Here is a 15,179-nt window from a genome sequence, read left to right on the forward strand (position 1 = left end):
GGCTTATCTTGGCTCTAGGTTCTACTCAGTAACATTCATACGACCTTGAGATGAGTGGCCCAGCATTCCTGGGGACTGGAAGATTGCTTTTCACACGTCTCATCCTTCCTAGTCCTTTTGCCAATGCACTACTAGGAAGAAAAGCGTGGTGGGACTCTTACCAACAAACCAGCCATCGTCACATTTTTCCATGACATCGACAATATCTCCATCTCGGAGTTCCAACTCATCATCGTTCTGTGGCACATAACTATATAACGCTTGGTAGCTACATCTACGGACAAGGAAAAGGGACAGTGAGTGGCTCTGTTGCTGACAGGACTTGAGGACCACTTACAAACCCCAACACTGAGAACCCAAAATCGATGTAATGTTCCCCATTTCATGTTGAAAACATTTTATTGATTATCTCCTTAGCAGTTTAGCATTGGAGAAATGCATCAAATCAATTAAGACCAACAGAGGTGGAGGGATTTCTGATGATCAAATAATGGTTAATTGTATTTAGGTTTTTTTTTTCTTATCACCATGGGAAACCTTTATTGTCTACGGCCTGTCCTTAACCTCGATACATTTTACTGCCTTTAAAGTTAACCATACCCCTTTTATAATAGGATAATATAGGTAATTAAGGATAATAAGCACTTATTTAGTTACAGGATTATTAAATTTTGGTCATAAACGTTGAAAACAAAAGGCAATTGTAAAAACAGTTGATCAATACGCATAGGCAGAAAGATGCATGAAAATGTGCATTCCAAACAAAGTGGACTGGTTTATGTCTGTGTTCTTAGCATGTAGGAAGCTGGGGTAGGAAGACAGCCATTGAGTCTAAGGCCATTCTGTGCTATACACAGAGCTCCTGGCTTACAGAGTAAGACCTGGGTGGGTCAAGGACACCACAAGCAAACCCAGAGACTCAACAAACCTGGCCTCACAGGGGTTCACTGAGACTGAAACAACAGCCAGGGAGCCTGCATGGGTCTAAGTGAGGCCCTCTGCATACGTGTTGTGGTTATGTAGCTCAATGTGTTGTGGAACTCCTAAGAGAGGGAACAGCAGCTATTTCTGACACTTTTGCCTGTTTTGGGACCTGGGGGGAGAGAGAGGGACTGGGAAAAGAGAAGAGAGGGAAAACTGGGATCTGGATAAAATATGAGAATAAATTAATAAAAATATCAACCCCCCGAACAATAATAATTAACTAATATAGCACATCCCCATTGTCTTGGTGTGTGGGGTCCCTTTTGTGAACACTCCCAAAACTTTCTGCTTCTGCTCCACCCAAGGAAAGCTGCAGATAAGGATTTGTTGACTTGCTCTTTGGCCTAGGACATCTGGTCTGTGCTGTTCTGTGCTCTGATAACAGTGAAGCGCATTGTGAAACTGGCATCAGCTTCAGCATCAAGGGGAAGCTTTGTTTTCATTTCCTCCCTTACCAAATGCTTTTGGGGCATCTGATGCACACCACCAATGTCACGATTTAGAATAGTCATCATTTTAAAGCAAAAACGGTAGCACCAGAATTTTGTAAATGAGCCAACCAAATGCCATTTCCGGCAAGGCCAGTGAATTGCAAAGGAGTCACGAGGGATTAGACACAACACACAGCACTGGCTTCCAGCACCAATAGGCTCGTGCCGAGTGCCACATATAGGCTACTGTTCACCATGTGTCCCAATGTGCTGAGATTTTGGTGGGAGCGTCTGGCTGCCAGTGGAAAGGTCTCTAATGAGGAATGAAAGAGATGAAGATAGATTTCAAGTTGGTAAGTGACTACCTTTCCTCCTGTTTCTGTATTTATTTCCTACCCAACTTGGATTCCTACAGCTGGCTGTGTAATACATGTATGTCCTCACTAGCTTCTGAACTCGCCTGTCCCCTTAATTTCCACCATAACTGCTTTGCTAGAGCATGCTCTGCATGCAAACGGTGGAGATAGACTGGAGAGAATATGCACCCCTGTGGCCTTGGTTCTACTTAGCTCTAATGGTCCCCTGTAGCTCAGAAACTCCCCAGTTGAGTTCCTTTGCTGGATCTGGTACCCTCCTCTAAACAGAATGTCTCGTATTCTGTCCCCTAGTTTCTACAAGACCTTCCTCCTTAATCTTCCTCTGCTGCAGACCCAAGTCTGTCTCTACTTGCTGCCCTGTCCCTGTTAGTGTGTAAGTACCCCTCTCCTGGCTGTGCTGAGCCCTCTTCCTCCACGCACAGCTCTCGCATGGATCTTTCAATTTTCTCACCTCCTCCGTTAGCACAAATATGCCTAAGACTCTGCCTTGTCTCCAAATTCCCTTGATCTACAGTCTCCCACCCAACCCCATCCCATGCATCATCAAACGTATTTCAGTCCTTTCTAATGGAACACCAACTAGTGTTACACAGTCACCGGTCGTTTCTCAAGTCGCCAGAGAGAATGCCCAGTGATCCTTCCTTCTTTCCTACTCCTGGTCTCTGAGAGGCAGGCAACACCGCTGGCCAGATGCTAGGAGCTCTGTTCTATAAAAGTGAGCATTCCTAGACCCATGCCTGTGCCTGGTGCTCTTTCTTATTCTCCTTCATGGACTCTCTCGTTACCCTGACACTCTTGATAATCTGATGTACTATAGAGTCATTTTGTTCTAGCTATGGCTACAATGACTGGTTGCATTTTTCCTAACCAACATCTTTGTCCCTCCTTTCTGAACCCCCCGCTCCATCTGCTGCCACAGTTATCTCCCTAGGATAGGCACAATCAACATACAAGTCACTTTAAAAGCCATCAGTGGCTTCCTGGTGCCTGCAGAATAAAACCCAAGCCTATCTCAGCTGCAATCTAGAATCTGGTCTCACCCTAACATCTTAACTTTCATTTCTAACCTCACCGTCATGAACCATGTGCTGCCCACACAAGCTTCTTCAGGGTCTCCAAACTCTACCCACACCTTTTTCTCAGAGTTTGGTTCAACTCACTTTTTACTTCTTCTATGAACAGAATTTTCTCCTATGTATAAACCCCAGGATGTATCCAAAAACAATGTTTTGAATGAATGAGTAAGTGAATGCTATTCGCCCACTTCAGCCCAGAGCAACTGTTTCTTCCTTTCTCCACAGCACTGATCCTGAAAGTGGTTAGCACAGCCCTCATTTCCCCGGGTATGGTCATCAATTCTTTGTCCTTCCCTCTCTCCCAGGAGTCCATGATCTCTTTTATTTACCTAGCACCTATCTTCATGGCTGACAGGAAATATGGCCTTCCCTAGAAATCCCCAAAGAGGTGAGAAGCAATTAGCTCATCCTCCTATCCCCAAACAGCTGTGACATCAGCCAACCATCCATTTTCCAAGGCAGAAAGTCCGCCAACAACGTAAGGACCAAATTTCCCAGACTATACTTACAAATCCTGTGAGGGCTGACTCCTGTCAGGGGTGAGTCTTCGCTGCTGGGCTTGAGGTTGCTGAGAAATGATTAAAGATGATTTATTGTCAGAAGGGGGAACCTTGTGATGGAAGCCAAGGGGATGAGAGACAGTGCTGCAGTAGTGAACAGATTTCTCAGCAATGTTTATGATCTCATTGCAAACTGCTTCCTGTGAGGTGGCCCCGCGGTATCCAGAAACCCCCATAAAACAGTCAATGTGGGGACAAAAAAAAAAAAAAAAAAGAGAGAGGAAGAGATGTAGCATTCCAGACGAAGCCCGTAAGTCCAGGGAGAAAACAGAGTTGAAGATCCAGGTTAAAAAAAGAGAGAGAGAGAGAGATTCCAGTGGTGGAGGAGGGATCCAGGTAAGCATGGAAAACAGGTAAGACACAGAGGAATTTGGCGTTTAGTATGGCTACTTTGAAAAGGCGGCAGCATAACAGCCTGTAATTAGTGAACAACTGTTGCAGCTGGAGTAACCTCTGGCTGCAAATGCAGTAACGACTCCCCAGTCATGCACTAGCTAGCACACCATGTAACCCCATCTGCAGGCAGAGTGGCACTGTCTCTAGATTCCTCCAATCCTTTAGAGGCACAGAGGGTGGCCGAATCCCTGGCTCTACTACATCAGTCGTGGGCTCTTGCAAACCACAGCGGGATGTCTACCAGGAGTTACTCTGGTCTACCCACTGCAGTCAGTGAGGGTGCTCTTTAGGAAAGCCACAGTCTTATTCAACAGGCATCTTACCACATAGTTCTTTTCAGATTCTGTGAGATCAGGTCCTGCGCTCAATGAATGATGAGAAGGCTGTGATCACCAAGCAAATCATAAGGGAGACATTTTTAGCAGATGTCACATTGGAAAGGATTCAAAGAAAAAGCGTGAGCAAATACACGTACCACACCACCACATTCAGATGACACCAGATACTTGCGGCCCACGGCCACTGGGTTTCCATGACAACATGGCAGATGCACAGGAGAAAATGCAGATGTACAGAATTAGAAGCAAGCATCCAGCAATGGAATGGGATACAGGAAACATGGTAGGAGTGAAGTGAGGACAACACGGGGTCCTCAGACTGACAGGAGACACAGGGAAGGGCTGCCTTTAGGAACTGAACTGCTGCACCCACATACCCTGCACCCCCATACCATTCTGAACCCTCCAATCTTAGTGAACATGTTTCAAGGGAGGGGCTGCTGTATCAAAGGTAGTTTCAGGTTTTGGGTGATGGGTGCCAATAGTGGAGCCATCAGGACCACCCTACGGGGGCACTCACAGAGCCTGAATAATTATACTACTATTGAGATATTCCTGCGTACTAGAAAGTCTCAAACAAGACCATGTCCTCAAAAGAACCTACACATCACTTAGTCCAGTGAGGTATGGCGTGAGTTTCAGAGCAGTGTGTCCTGAGAGAAACACAGCAATGAAACATCTCATGTCACCAGCCAGGCTACATATGTTGATATGAACCGAGGCCATACAATGAGACCACGTAGACCTTCCTTTAAAGCTGGGCTCCCATGAGGAGATCAAGTCTCTGTTGGAAGAGGGTTTGGAATCACTTTCTCCAGAGAATTCCAAGCTCTAGGAACTCTCTTTGAATGAATACTTGGAAGTCCACCGTTGGAGTCACCCTCCAGGTATCCTGTGCTGATTACAATCGCCCCACTGTCTTTTAGAAGGACACTTAGAAATCTTTGGTGCAGGCCACACTTGTTTCAGAGAGACCCAGAGAGACCGTAAAGTCACCCAGGCAGTGCAGTGGTCTCCTGGCTTCTGCCACTGTCTTGTTTGGTCTCTTTCATACACCTCCACCTTCCATATAACCTTATATCATCTATGCTAATTGACATAATCCCTAATGATTACAAAAAACCAGGAGACAGGCAGGAGGTGCTGATCATACTGCTCTAAAAGCCCACATGCTCCGGGAGGGGTCGTGCACACCTCAGTGTCACACAGCCCACACGCTGGTGAGAGGGAACTGCTTGACTGTTCTTTCAATTCTGCCAAATCACCGTTCTTGCTTATCTCCGCCACAGACGTCCTCACCTTAACCTTCTCATGGGAGCCCAGCTTAAAAGGAAGGTCTGTGTGGTCTCATTGCATGGCCTTGATTCCATATCAACATACGCAGCCCAGGCTAGTGACAAGAGATGGTTCATTGCCCAGAACAGCAGCTGCACCAGGATTCACTTTCCTATGCATTTTGTTTTTTAGTTTTATTTATTTTTATGTGTATGGATGTCTGGCCTGCATATATGTCTGTTCACCATGTACAGACAACACCTGTGAAAGTCAGAGAGGTCATCCAATTCCCTTGGGATTGGGGTTAGTGACAGTTGTTAGCCGCAATGTGGGTTCTGGGAAGAGACGAGCTCCTCTGGAAAAGCAGTCGGTGTTCTTAACTATTTACTGAGCTATCTCTTCAGCCACCCCTCATTGCTGTTTTTGAGACATTCCTTCAAGTCTGCTAAGCCCTTCCTAGCCTCTATCGCTGAAACCCAACCTCTTGGCCTCTCCTCGGGCAGTAGAGAGGTAGAAGACAAAACTGAAGGGCCCTTTCATTCTGCGGCTTTGACATCTAGGGTCCTTCCAGCCTTTGACAGCTGGCTGGAGTTAACCTTGTGCCTCACTCACCAACCACCCTGCCTCTGAGCTTAGGCTTCCATGTAACAGAGAAGGAAATAAATGGACATTTCCAAGCACGTGCTATGCAGGTACTCAGAAGAATGGCGCTAACTCTGCACGCCTTGTATGTGGGAAACTGAAATGGTGACTTGACCGAAGGGACAACTCTCTAAAGAGAGTGCTGCCCAACAGAAATGGCTGTCTGCCTGAGAGACGGTGGCCTCATTTCCACAAGCCAGTCAGGGTACCAAAGAGTAGTGTGTCACCCAGGACCCTATCAAAGCACAGACTCTGACTTGGTTATCTAGGCTGTAACAGACTCTGGAAAGCAAGAATGGAGAGGATCTCAAGTAAGGTCCTCCGGCCTCAGTGCCCAAGACTGGTCTGGGTCATACCTCATGCCAACAAAAAGTCCTCATTAAAAACACATAGTCCAAACTCCAGTTGGTGACCTGATGACCTCAGGCCAAAGCAGTACAAGGTGGGCACCTCTTGGGATGGTGTCCCCAGCTTTGATAAGCCACTAGCATCCTTGCTGTGGCTGGAACCAATCACCTGTGAAATAATATACTGCTCCAATGAGGAGGAGTTGGGAACCAAACGTAGTAAGACGGGGCTGCTTTTTATAAGTACATCAAGGGTTAATGGCTCCCACCCTCCTTTTAAACTAACTTTTGACTAGGAGAAGCTAGAAGGGGGAACTTTAAGATCTAGAGAGACTGGAGACTTGCACAAAGGCTGTGAGTACAAGAGCTCAGCCCCTCCCTGTCACCTATGATGGCTGACGTCATGTCACCAATACACAATTCCTACCTCTTCTAAAAGGGATACTCTGCCTTCTCTTCCTGAATGTTTTAACCACTGTGGTCAGTGGTTCTCAATTTTCCTAATGCTGTGACCTAATACAGTTCCTCATGTTGTGGTGAGCCCCGGCCATAAGATTATTTCATTGCTACTTCATAACTGTAACCTTGCTAGGTTGTGAATCATAATGTAAATATCTGATATTCAGGATATCTGATACTTGACCCTTGTGGGAGTTGAGAGCCACAGGTTGAAAACGGCTAGATGCTCAAAGTCATTTCCTTCTATAAACAGTGTGCTATAAAAAATATCATCTGACATTATTAAACCCAGGAGCCACAATACTGGAGGGCTATCAGTGTCTCAACAGCAACTCTGGTCATACCCAAAGCAGAAGATAAACCACCTCTAACTCTAACCTCCAGAGGGTACAGACAACCCCACATTCCTCAGAGGTAGAGAAGACGGGTCCCCACTTAGTGCTGGATAAATGAAGGAAGTAGTCGAGGTAAATACTATCCGATTCAGTTTCTCCTTGTTTAGATTTGGTAAAACAGCTCACATAGCTGGAATGTAAACTTATTGGGGCGGGAGAGCTCCCATGTCGCTGGAAACCACCGACACCCATTACCTGGATCAGCCTTCACTTGGAAAGCTGTTTATCCTAAGAGGGTTTTCTCCCTCTAGGCACATGTTCTCGCTTTTCCTGTCCCACTTTCTAACACGTGCACGCTCTGCAGTTCCTCCTCTGAGCCTGCGCTGTCTGGGCCTGCGCTGTCTGGGCCTGCGCTCTAAGCACATGCGCTCCAAGGATGAAGTGAAATGTGCTACGACTGAAAAGCAGACACGGGTTCTCAAACACTTAGTTCAAATAGATCGTTAATTTTTTTTTTATTCTATTGGGTGAAACAGCAAACATTATTAAAATCAACTCATATATTCTGTTTCACTGTGGCTGCTAGGACATTTTAAACTGCCTGTGTGTTTCACATTGCCTTTCTACTGGCAGTGCCCTGCCTCAGAGTTTGAGAGTCTGCCCTTCCTTAAGCCCAAGAGTAGGCACATGTTCTCATCAGGGCCCGGCTGGTACTAAGAATAAAGGGACTATGAGCTCATGCTACGCACGTCTTGGATTCTGTAATCAAATTCCAGTTTCCCATGTGTCTGGAAAAACGGCAACCATTCCAAGGTGCAAGCCATGTGCGTGCACACACTCAAGCAAGGTGCACCCGCTTCACCTGCCCACCAGTCGAAAGCAGTAACTAGTTGCTGATCCAGAAACCGCCTTCTCTGGACTCACACAGATAGAGTGTTCTTTTCATTTTCCCTAAAAAAACGCTGTGTGTGTCCTTGCTCTGTTTCCTGTTGTCTGTCTTCAGCTTGGAGTCTGTCAGAAATCTGACCTCAGCTTCCCTGGAGCTGTTTAATCCCCTCAGGACCCAGAAGGCACCTGGTGCTCCAGCAGTTACTAAGCATCCTGTTCCAGCTCTGGGGGTGTGCCAGAGGCTAAAGTCCAAAATATGCTGCACCCGTGCCAGAGAACCCTGGAGGAGCGCACGGGACAGTGTGTGGCCCAGTCCCTGTGTGGCCCGGACCCCCACACGGTCATCAGGAATCGGCTATTCTGTTGATAGGCCACTGTCCCCGAGTCTCTGAGATGGCATTGCCCTAGTTATACCCTGTGCCTCCTCTGATTTAACCTCACATTATGCAACCTACAGTGGCTTCCTAAGGGGACAATGAAAAACCTGGGTTCCCAGACAGGCTCTGATACTGACCGTCTTCTGAACAAAGATTCCAAAATAAATAACCGGATCGTGCATGACTCACAATGTTCTTTCCAGCCCTAGCTCTATGACTAGAGTGTACCCATCTTATGACTTAACAATTAGAAACGGTAGCACCAACACAGCTCAGAGGAGGCAGCCCCTCTACTCGTCAGATCACAGCCTCCTGACAGACGGAGAGCTCATTTCTGTAAACTCTGGAGGTGAGGTATTGCCCAAGGGTAGTGACAGAAGATTGACTTTATGGAGCACAGGCAACTCTGCGAGCAGAGTAGGGAGGCCTGGCTTCTGTTCCCACTGAGCTCCCCTATAACATCCCAAGAGAAAAAGATGGCGATTTTAATATAAAGCTAGTTACCGGCAAGTCCTTGGGCTCCCCACTGCCTGTACTTAATCTCCTTGGAGAGCACCCAAGGGACAACACGTGGACTTCGTTATAATTTAATTCAGTCTCTAATGGTCGGAACACTCGGTCTCCTCACATCAGACTTTGTCTACCTTGCTCATCTCTGTCATATTAGGAGAGATGGCGGTTGAGTGGCTCAGGTGTGAAGAACAGCTGAGGGCATTTCCAACATACCTCACGCTTGTAACAAAAGAAAGACATTAATGTGCCAAGTACAAACCCCATGCTTTATAATTTTTTTTAATCTAAGATTACGTTAGTGGAGGGACTGCATGCGCCATGGCGTGCAGGTGAAAGGGGGTGACTGGGTGCTGGGGACTGAACTCAGATCATTAGGTTTGGTGGCATGCACCTTTGTTACCTACTGAGGCATCTTTCGGGTTCCCACATTCCTAAATTCTTCATTTATACAACCCGAGCAAAATGAGTCTCCTATCCCCCACTTTTCCTTCCCAGCCCCCAGCCGCCATGTTCTTCTTGTGATGGAAAGGGATCTTTGTGTTTTGTCCCTTTTCTGCTTCCGTAGCAGCACACAACAGGCCCTACCTGAGCTGAGTCTCCATCATGTGGTCTGTGGTAAGTATGCTATCTCCAGTCTATCTGGCCATCTATTTCCTAGGCTCTAAGTTCTGTGCACTTGTCCCTATCCTCGGACCTTTAGGTACCTTGTCTGAGGGGAACTTCACAACCACCAAGCCAATCATGCAGGGGGTGCTGAGGGAAGGTCACCTCTCAGTACCCTGCTGCTGTCACCTGGATCTCTACAGATGCTGGCACCTGGATCTCTACAGATGCCGTCATCTGGATCTCTACAGATGCTGTCACCTGGACCTCTACAGATGCTGGCATCTAGATCTCTACAGATGCTGGCACCTAGGTCTATACAGATGCTGCCCCTTTCTTCTGGTACCACAGCAGGGATGGAAACTGAAGCTTCTGGTCTTGGGTTTCCCACCATTAAGTAATTAAGTAGTGAGAGAACACTTGCAGGTAATTTTGTCAGAATAGTCAGTGTCTCTCCTTTCTCCTTCTCCCATAAACTGTTAACACTCACTGGGTGTGCTTAGAGACTTCCCCTGTGAGTCAAAGGAAAACATTTCCCATCTTTGACACACACCCCTCTGTGTGTGTGTGTGTGTGTGAGAGAGAGAGAGAGGTCTTAATACTTCTCACTTCCCTTCTGTGTGTATGTATGTGTGTGTGTGTGTTTGTGTGTGTGTGTGTGTGTGTGTGTGTGTGTGAGAGAGAGAGAGAGAGAGAGGTCTTAATACTTCTCACTTCCCTTCTGTGTGTGTGTGTGTGTGTGTGTGTGTGTGTGTGTGTGAGAGAGAGAGAGAGAGAGAGAGAGAGGTCTTAATACTTCTCACTTCCCTTCTGTGTGTATGTATGTGTGTGTGTGTGTGTGTGTGTGTGTGTGTGTGTGTGTGTGTGAGAGAGAGAGAGAGAGAGAGAGAGAGAGAGAGGTCTTAATACTTCTCACTTCCCTTCTGTGTGTATGTATGTGTGTGTGTGTGTGTGTGTGTGTGTGTGTGTGTGTGTGTGTGTGAGAGAGAGAGAGAGGTCTTAATACTTCTCACTTCCCTTTTGTTCCTACAAGTTACACCTCATTCTCCCCTTCCTTTCCTGATTTCCATTCTCTAGCCAGTGCCCTGCCTTTGTCCAAATCTTTCTGGGGGCTGATTTTAGTTTCCACATGCTTACCAAAGCACATATTTTCTGTCTTTAGTTAATTTGCACCTCTCTTCTCCCTGATCCTTCTGCCTCTCCTTCCTGAGTTATGGGACCACAGGGAAGCCTGATTTAATTTAGAAATTCAATGAGGTTTCTCACAAATGTCAAGCACTCTTATTCACAAATCCAGATACCAATCAGCAAATTGCTTCTCTCTTGGGGGTGGGGGGTGGGGGGGTGCAGTAAATGCTTGGTGGCATTGATGGCGGAGCTTTCTCACCCAATCTCCACCTTTCTAGATTAGCTGTGCTCTACAGGCTAAACGGAAATTATGCTAACAGAATCTGAGAACTTGCCAGTTAATCCTGATCTCCTGGGTGTACCTGTGTGTGTTTTTGTCCAGTCAACAAAGTCATCACACACACACACACACAAACAAAAAGCAAAAAGGTGTTTGTTTTTCAATGGTGAAGCTGTGTGGGTCTATAATGAAGTCCATACTTAACTCTGTGTTCTTTCTTATCGACTGAAATTCACACCACAGAATAACACCGCAGCGGAAAGGAAGTTCAGTTCCCACGTCAGCATCTTTTGTTTATGAACAAGGAAGTTGTAGGGAAGGAGATGTGACTCATCCACAGATCCTCAGCAGACTGAGGGCAGAGCCAGAACCAGAACCTGGAGACCAATGCTCTCCCTGATTCTCTGGAGACCCTGACACTGATTTACCCCTTCTGGTGTTCAGAGAAAACAAACCTAAAAACCTAAGTATCCGGCCCAGTGTGAAAGCATTCCGAGAGCAGAAATGACAGAGACATCAAAGCATCTTCTGGAGGAGGTCACCTTTCTGCAAAATTGGGATACGGGCAGGTGACGCCAGAGCAGGAACTGTCAATGGCTAAGGAACAGCAAGGAAGATGTCCATGCTCTTAAGAGATACAGCAAATGCTGGAGGCACAGACAGGCATTGGCCAAGCTGTGGGCCCAGCCCCCTTGGCAAGTTCCCACTGATCTATCAACCCATAGGTTCATCCAAAGCCTGCTGAATCCAGGACCACACCCTTCTCCATACACACATTGTACTTCCTACCTCCCGGCTTTTTTTTTTAAATTTTTTTTTATTTATTCATTTATTATATATAAGTACACTGTAGCTGTCTTCAGATACACCAGAAGAGGGCATCAGATCTCTTTACAGATGGTTGTGAGCCACCATGTGGTTGCTGGGAATTGAACTCATGACCTCTGGAAGAGCAGTCGGGTGCTCTTAACCGCTGAGCCATCTCTCCAGCCCACCTCCCGGCTTTTAAATATCAATTACAATCTGCTGTATCTGTGGGAAAACTCCCTAATTTTTAAACACACACACACACACACACACACACACACACACACACACGTCTCTCTGACTCTGTCTCACTCTCATCTTTCTGTCTCCATCTCTCACACACAATCTCTCATTTCTGTCTGTCTGTCTGTCTGTCTGTCTGTCTCTCTCACACACACACACGCACACACACAGACACACAGACACACACACACACACACACACACACAACTTTGCAATCACCCTTCTCCTCCTTATGCTTATTATGTCTTCCCATCTTGGACTTCCAGGATAGACTGCTGTCTCTCTTTTGCATTATAATTTACTCATGAACAGGGCTGATTCCCTAGTCAATATCGTAAACTCTTCTAAAGTCTGCTCAGATATTCTGTTAATTCTTTCTTTCATTCCACAAGTACCTACTGAGCACATTCCACTGATTAGGTGCCGAGATCCTTGACTGTTGGGCCTTAATGCCCTACAGGGACACAGGCCTGCAAAGGGGCAATGCATGAGAGCATGCTCACAGGGGTCAGGCTCAGAGCTGCTCTTCATCGGGTTGTGCAGGTAGCCAGGGAAGGCTTCCTAGGAAATGGAGCTTCTATAGGAAGCCATGAGAGGCAAGCAGGAGCACATGCATGTAGGCACTCAGGCACGCATGTACTCATACACAAAAAGCTGGGGAAACTTTGGAAGAAGAGGCTACCTTGTTGTCTAAATGAGCATCTCACCAGGAAGTCAGCCCAGAGGAAAGACCTTCCTGAGAGGCAGAGGAAGCCTGCACTGATGACCAAGCCTTTTGGCTCCCAGGGCACTCAGCACACTGCTGGACACCAGACATTTAGGAGGAGGAGGAAATGATCACTACCTCTCGGACTGTATTCTCACTTAACATTCTGTTTACTGGTCAAATGCTCAACCAAGTCCCTCGTCCCAACAGAAGGACAAACGGAACTTGGGGCTCACCAAGGAGAAGAGTGGCTGGCGAGTTTCTTGACACCAGAATGCATTTACCCAGACAAGTGACACAGCCTGAGGTCATGTCCTGACAGGGCCACTAGAGAACAGATGATGAACTAAGTTCTTCCTGCCTTTAGCTTGCCTGTCAGCCAAACAGATTTCAAGAAGAGGGGGTCCTTTATAAAAGAGCCACTATCACAGCTGTCTTGGGTGAAGTGAATGGCTAAGAGGAACGTGTGTATGCAGCTATCCTTCCAGACACCCCTAGTGCTCAAAAGCAGCCAACCAGACCATGGCCTCTACATATCCACCGGGAAATGGCTGGTGCCAGGAAAGGAGGAGGAAGGGAGGGAACAGGAAGTGATACACCTGGTGTCCAGAGACCGACCAGGAAAGGAGAGCCAACCCTCCACAAGCCTGGCCTTTCAATCAACACAATCTCCGGTACTGCCAGCCCCTCCTACCCTTGATAGGAAGCAGGACGTGTGTACCCTGAACCTCACTGGGGCTTCAGTACTGTGCTGTGCGCACTTCCTGTACACACTGAATCCTGGAACCGAACTGAAGTGATGACTCATGCCTGGCAGTCGGGAGGACTCCAGGCATCTTAGGTTGATCTGTGACCCGCTCCTCTGTCAGACATCTTGTCCTTTTCAACTGGTAACTCCACCGGTTAATTAATAGTTAACTTCCAGTGAACTATTCTTTCCTCTTAATCAGGTGGTCACTTTTCTTTAGAGTAGACCTGTCCCAGAGCCCTGTACTAGGAGATGGGGCGACCACATACAGCAGTCAGAGCAGGTAGCCCTGTCTAATGGAGACGGACTATATGCCAAGTACCCTAATGATCTCCACTGTTTTACTGATCATCACAGTAGTCCTTCCAGGGAGGGGTACACTGTTTACTGTTAGGCTTTCACCCCTACTTTACATATGAGTAACTAGGCCCTATGCATATGTGTGTGTGTGTGTGTGTGTGTGTGTGTGTGTGTGTGTGTGTGTGTGTGTGTGTTGGGGGGGTATGTTCAGTGCTCCCTAAGTCCAATTCCACGTAAACTACACTTGATTACCCTCAGTGATTCCCCACACCAGACACACGGGCCTGTGGAGGTCCAGTCTGCCTCTGTACTCCTGTTCCTGGCCAGATGACACAACTGTATCAGCCACTATCACTGGATATGGGCTCCTCAAGAAAGGGATTTAACAACCTCTGGACCCTGTCCATAGACCAGTAACAGCAGCACTTTGAACAATTCCTCCAAAAGCAAACAGAGCTACAAGGGGAAACAGGAGCAACAGTCTGGGAGAGGAGCACAGTGCACTGTGGGTACTAACAGATTACAGACAACTCAGAGATGGCTTCGGAGAAACACGTGATTCTCTTGAGGTTCTATAATGTCCCTGGGTCCTAGAAGCAGTTTTAGATCAGCCAAGATGGTGGTTCTATCTTCCCTTACAGAGTGCTTGTGCATAACACCTGCATGCATTATTTCAAGGAATTTTCTGGACCGTGCTATGAGGGAAGTTATCTTCATTTCAGGAAATTGAGTCTCTGAGAGGGTGAACAATCCCCATCAAGGCAGTTAGATGGAAGCTAAATCTGGCCCCCATGGAAAAGATGCCTGAAGTCTTTGATTTCCTGGGTACTAAATAACATAAGCAAAACCGAATTAATGATCTGTGTAGCTGTCAATCTGATGTCCCTTGAAAATACCCTACGTCCACCTTGATTTATATGCTGAAATCTTCGCAGTTCACTTAGAGAGAAGAATCCTAACTCAACACCTGGGACATCTATTTAGTGACCTCAACCACATCAGAAGCACCTGCGTCTTGCCACCTCTGAAGACCTAGAATGTTTCAGCTCGCTGTGAGCATGGCCCTTTTAGTCCCACACAAACACGAGACAAGACAAACACCTGACAAAACCAAGCACCATGGGTTATGGAAACAGTGCATCTCACAAGAAAAGCACACCACATCACACCAAAGCCCGGTGTCTCAGCTGTGTTAGCCAAAGCAGACCAAAGACACTCTCTAGGACATGAATGGGGCACAAGGACGGCTTTCCTGCTTGAGGGCTTCTGTACCAGGGTAGCAGGTGTCAACGAAGGAATACTTTCAAATCATCTCAAGATGCTAGAATACATTTCTTTGAACTATCCCCAGCTAACAGCCTAATCC

At 46.9% G+C, this 15,179-nt stretch overlaps 1 protein-coding gene across 51 annotated transcripts in view; it reads right to left on the reverse strand.

The window, feature by feature from the left end:
- Positions 1-15,179, reverse strand: part of Sorbs1 (sorbin and SH3 domain containing 1) — a 222,725-nt gene that overhangs the window by 4,925 nt on the left and 202,621 nt on the right. For 37 of the 51 annotated variants that reach the window (XM_087590829.1, XM_087590755.1, XM_087590606.1 and 34 more), the window contains 3 exons: positions 4,148-4,207; positions 3,378-3,568; positions 162-274 (listed from right to left, as the gene is read on the reverse strand). In XM_087590829.1, coding sequence (XP_087446955.1) covers positions 162-274; positions 3,378-3,568; positions 4,148-4,207 — 364 coding nt within the window. 51 annotated transcript variants of the gene reach the window in all.

Source organism: Rattus norvegicus, chromosome 1 (genome assembly GCF_021556685.1).
Source record: "Rattus norvegicus strain SHRSP/BbbUtx chromosome 1, alternate assembly SHRSP_T2T, whole genome shotgun sequence".
Lineage (NCBI taxonomy): Eukaryota > Metazoa > Chordata > Mammalia > Rodentia > Muridae > Rattus > Rattus norvegicus.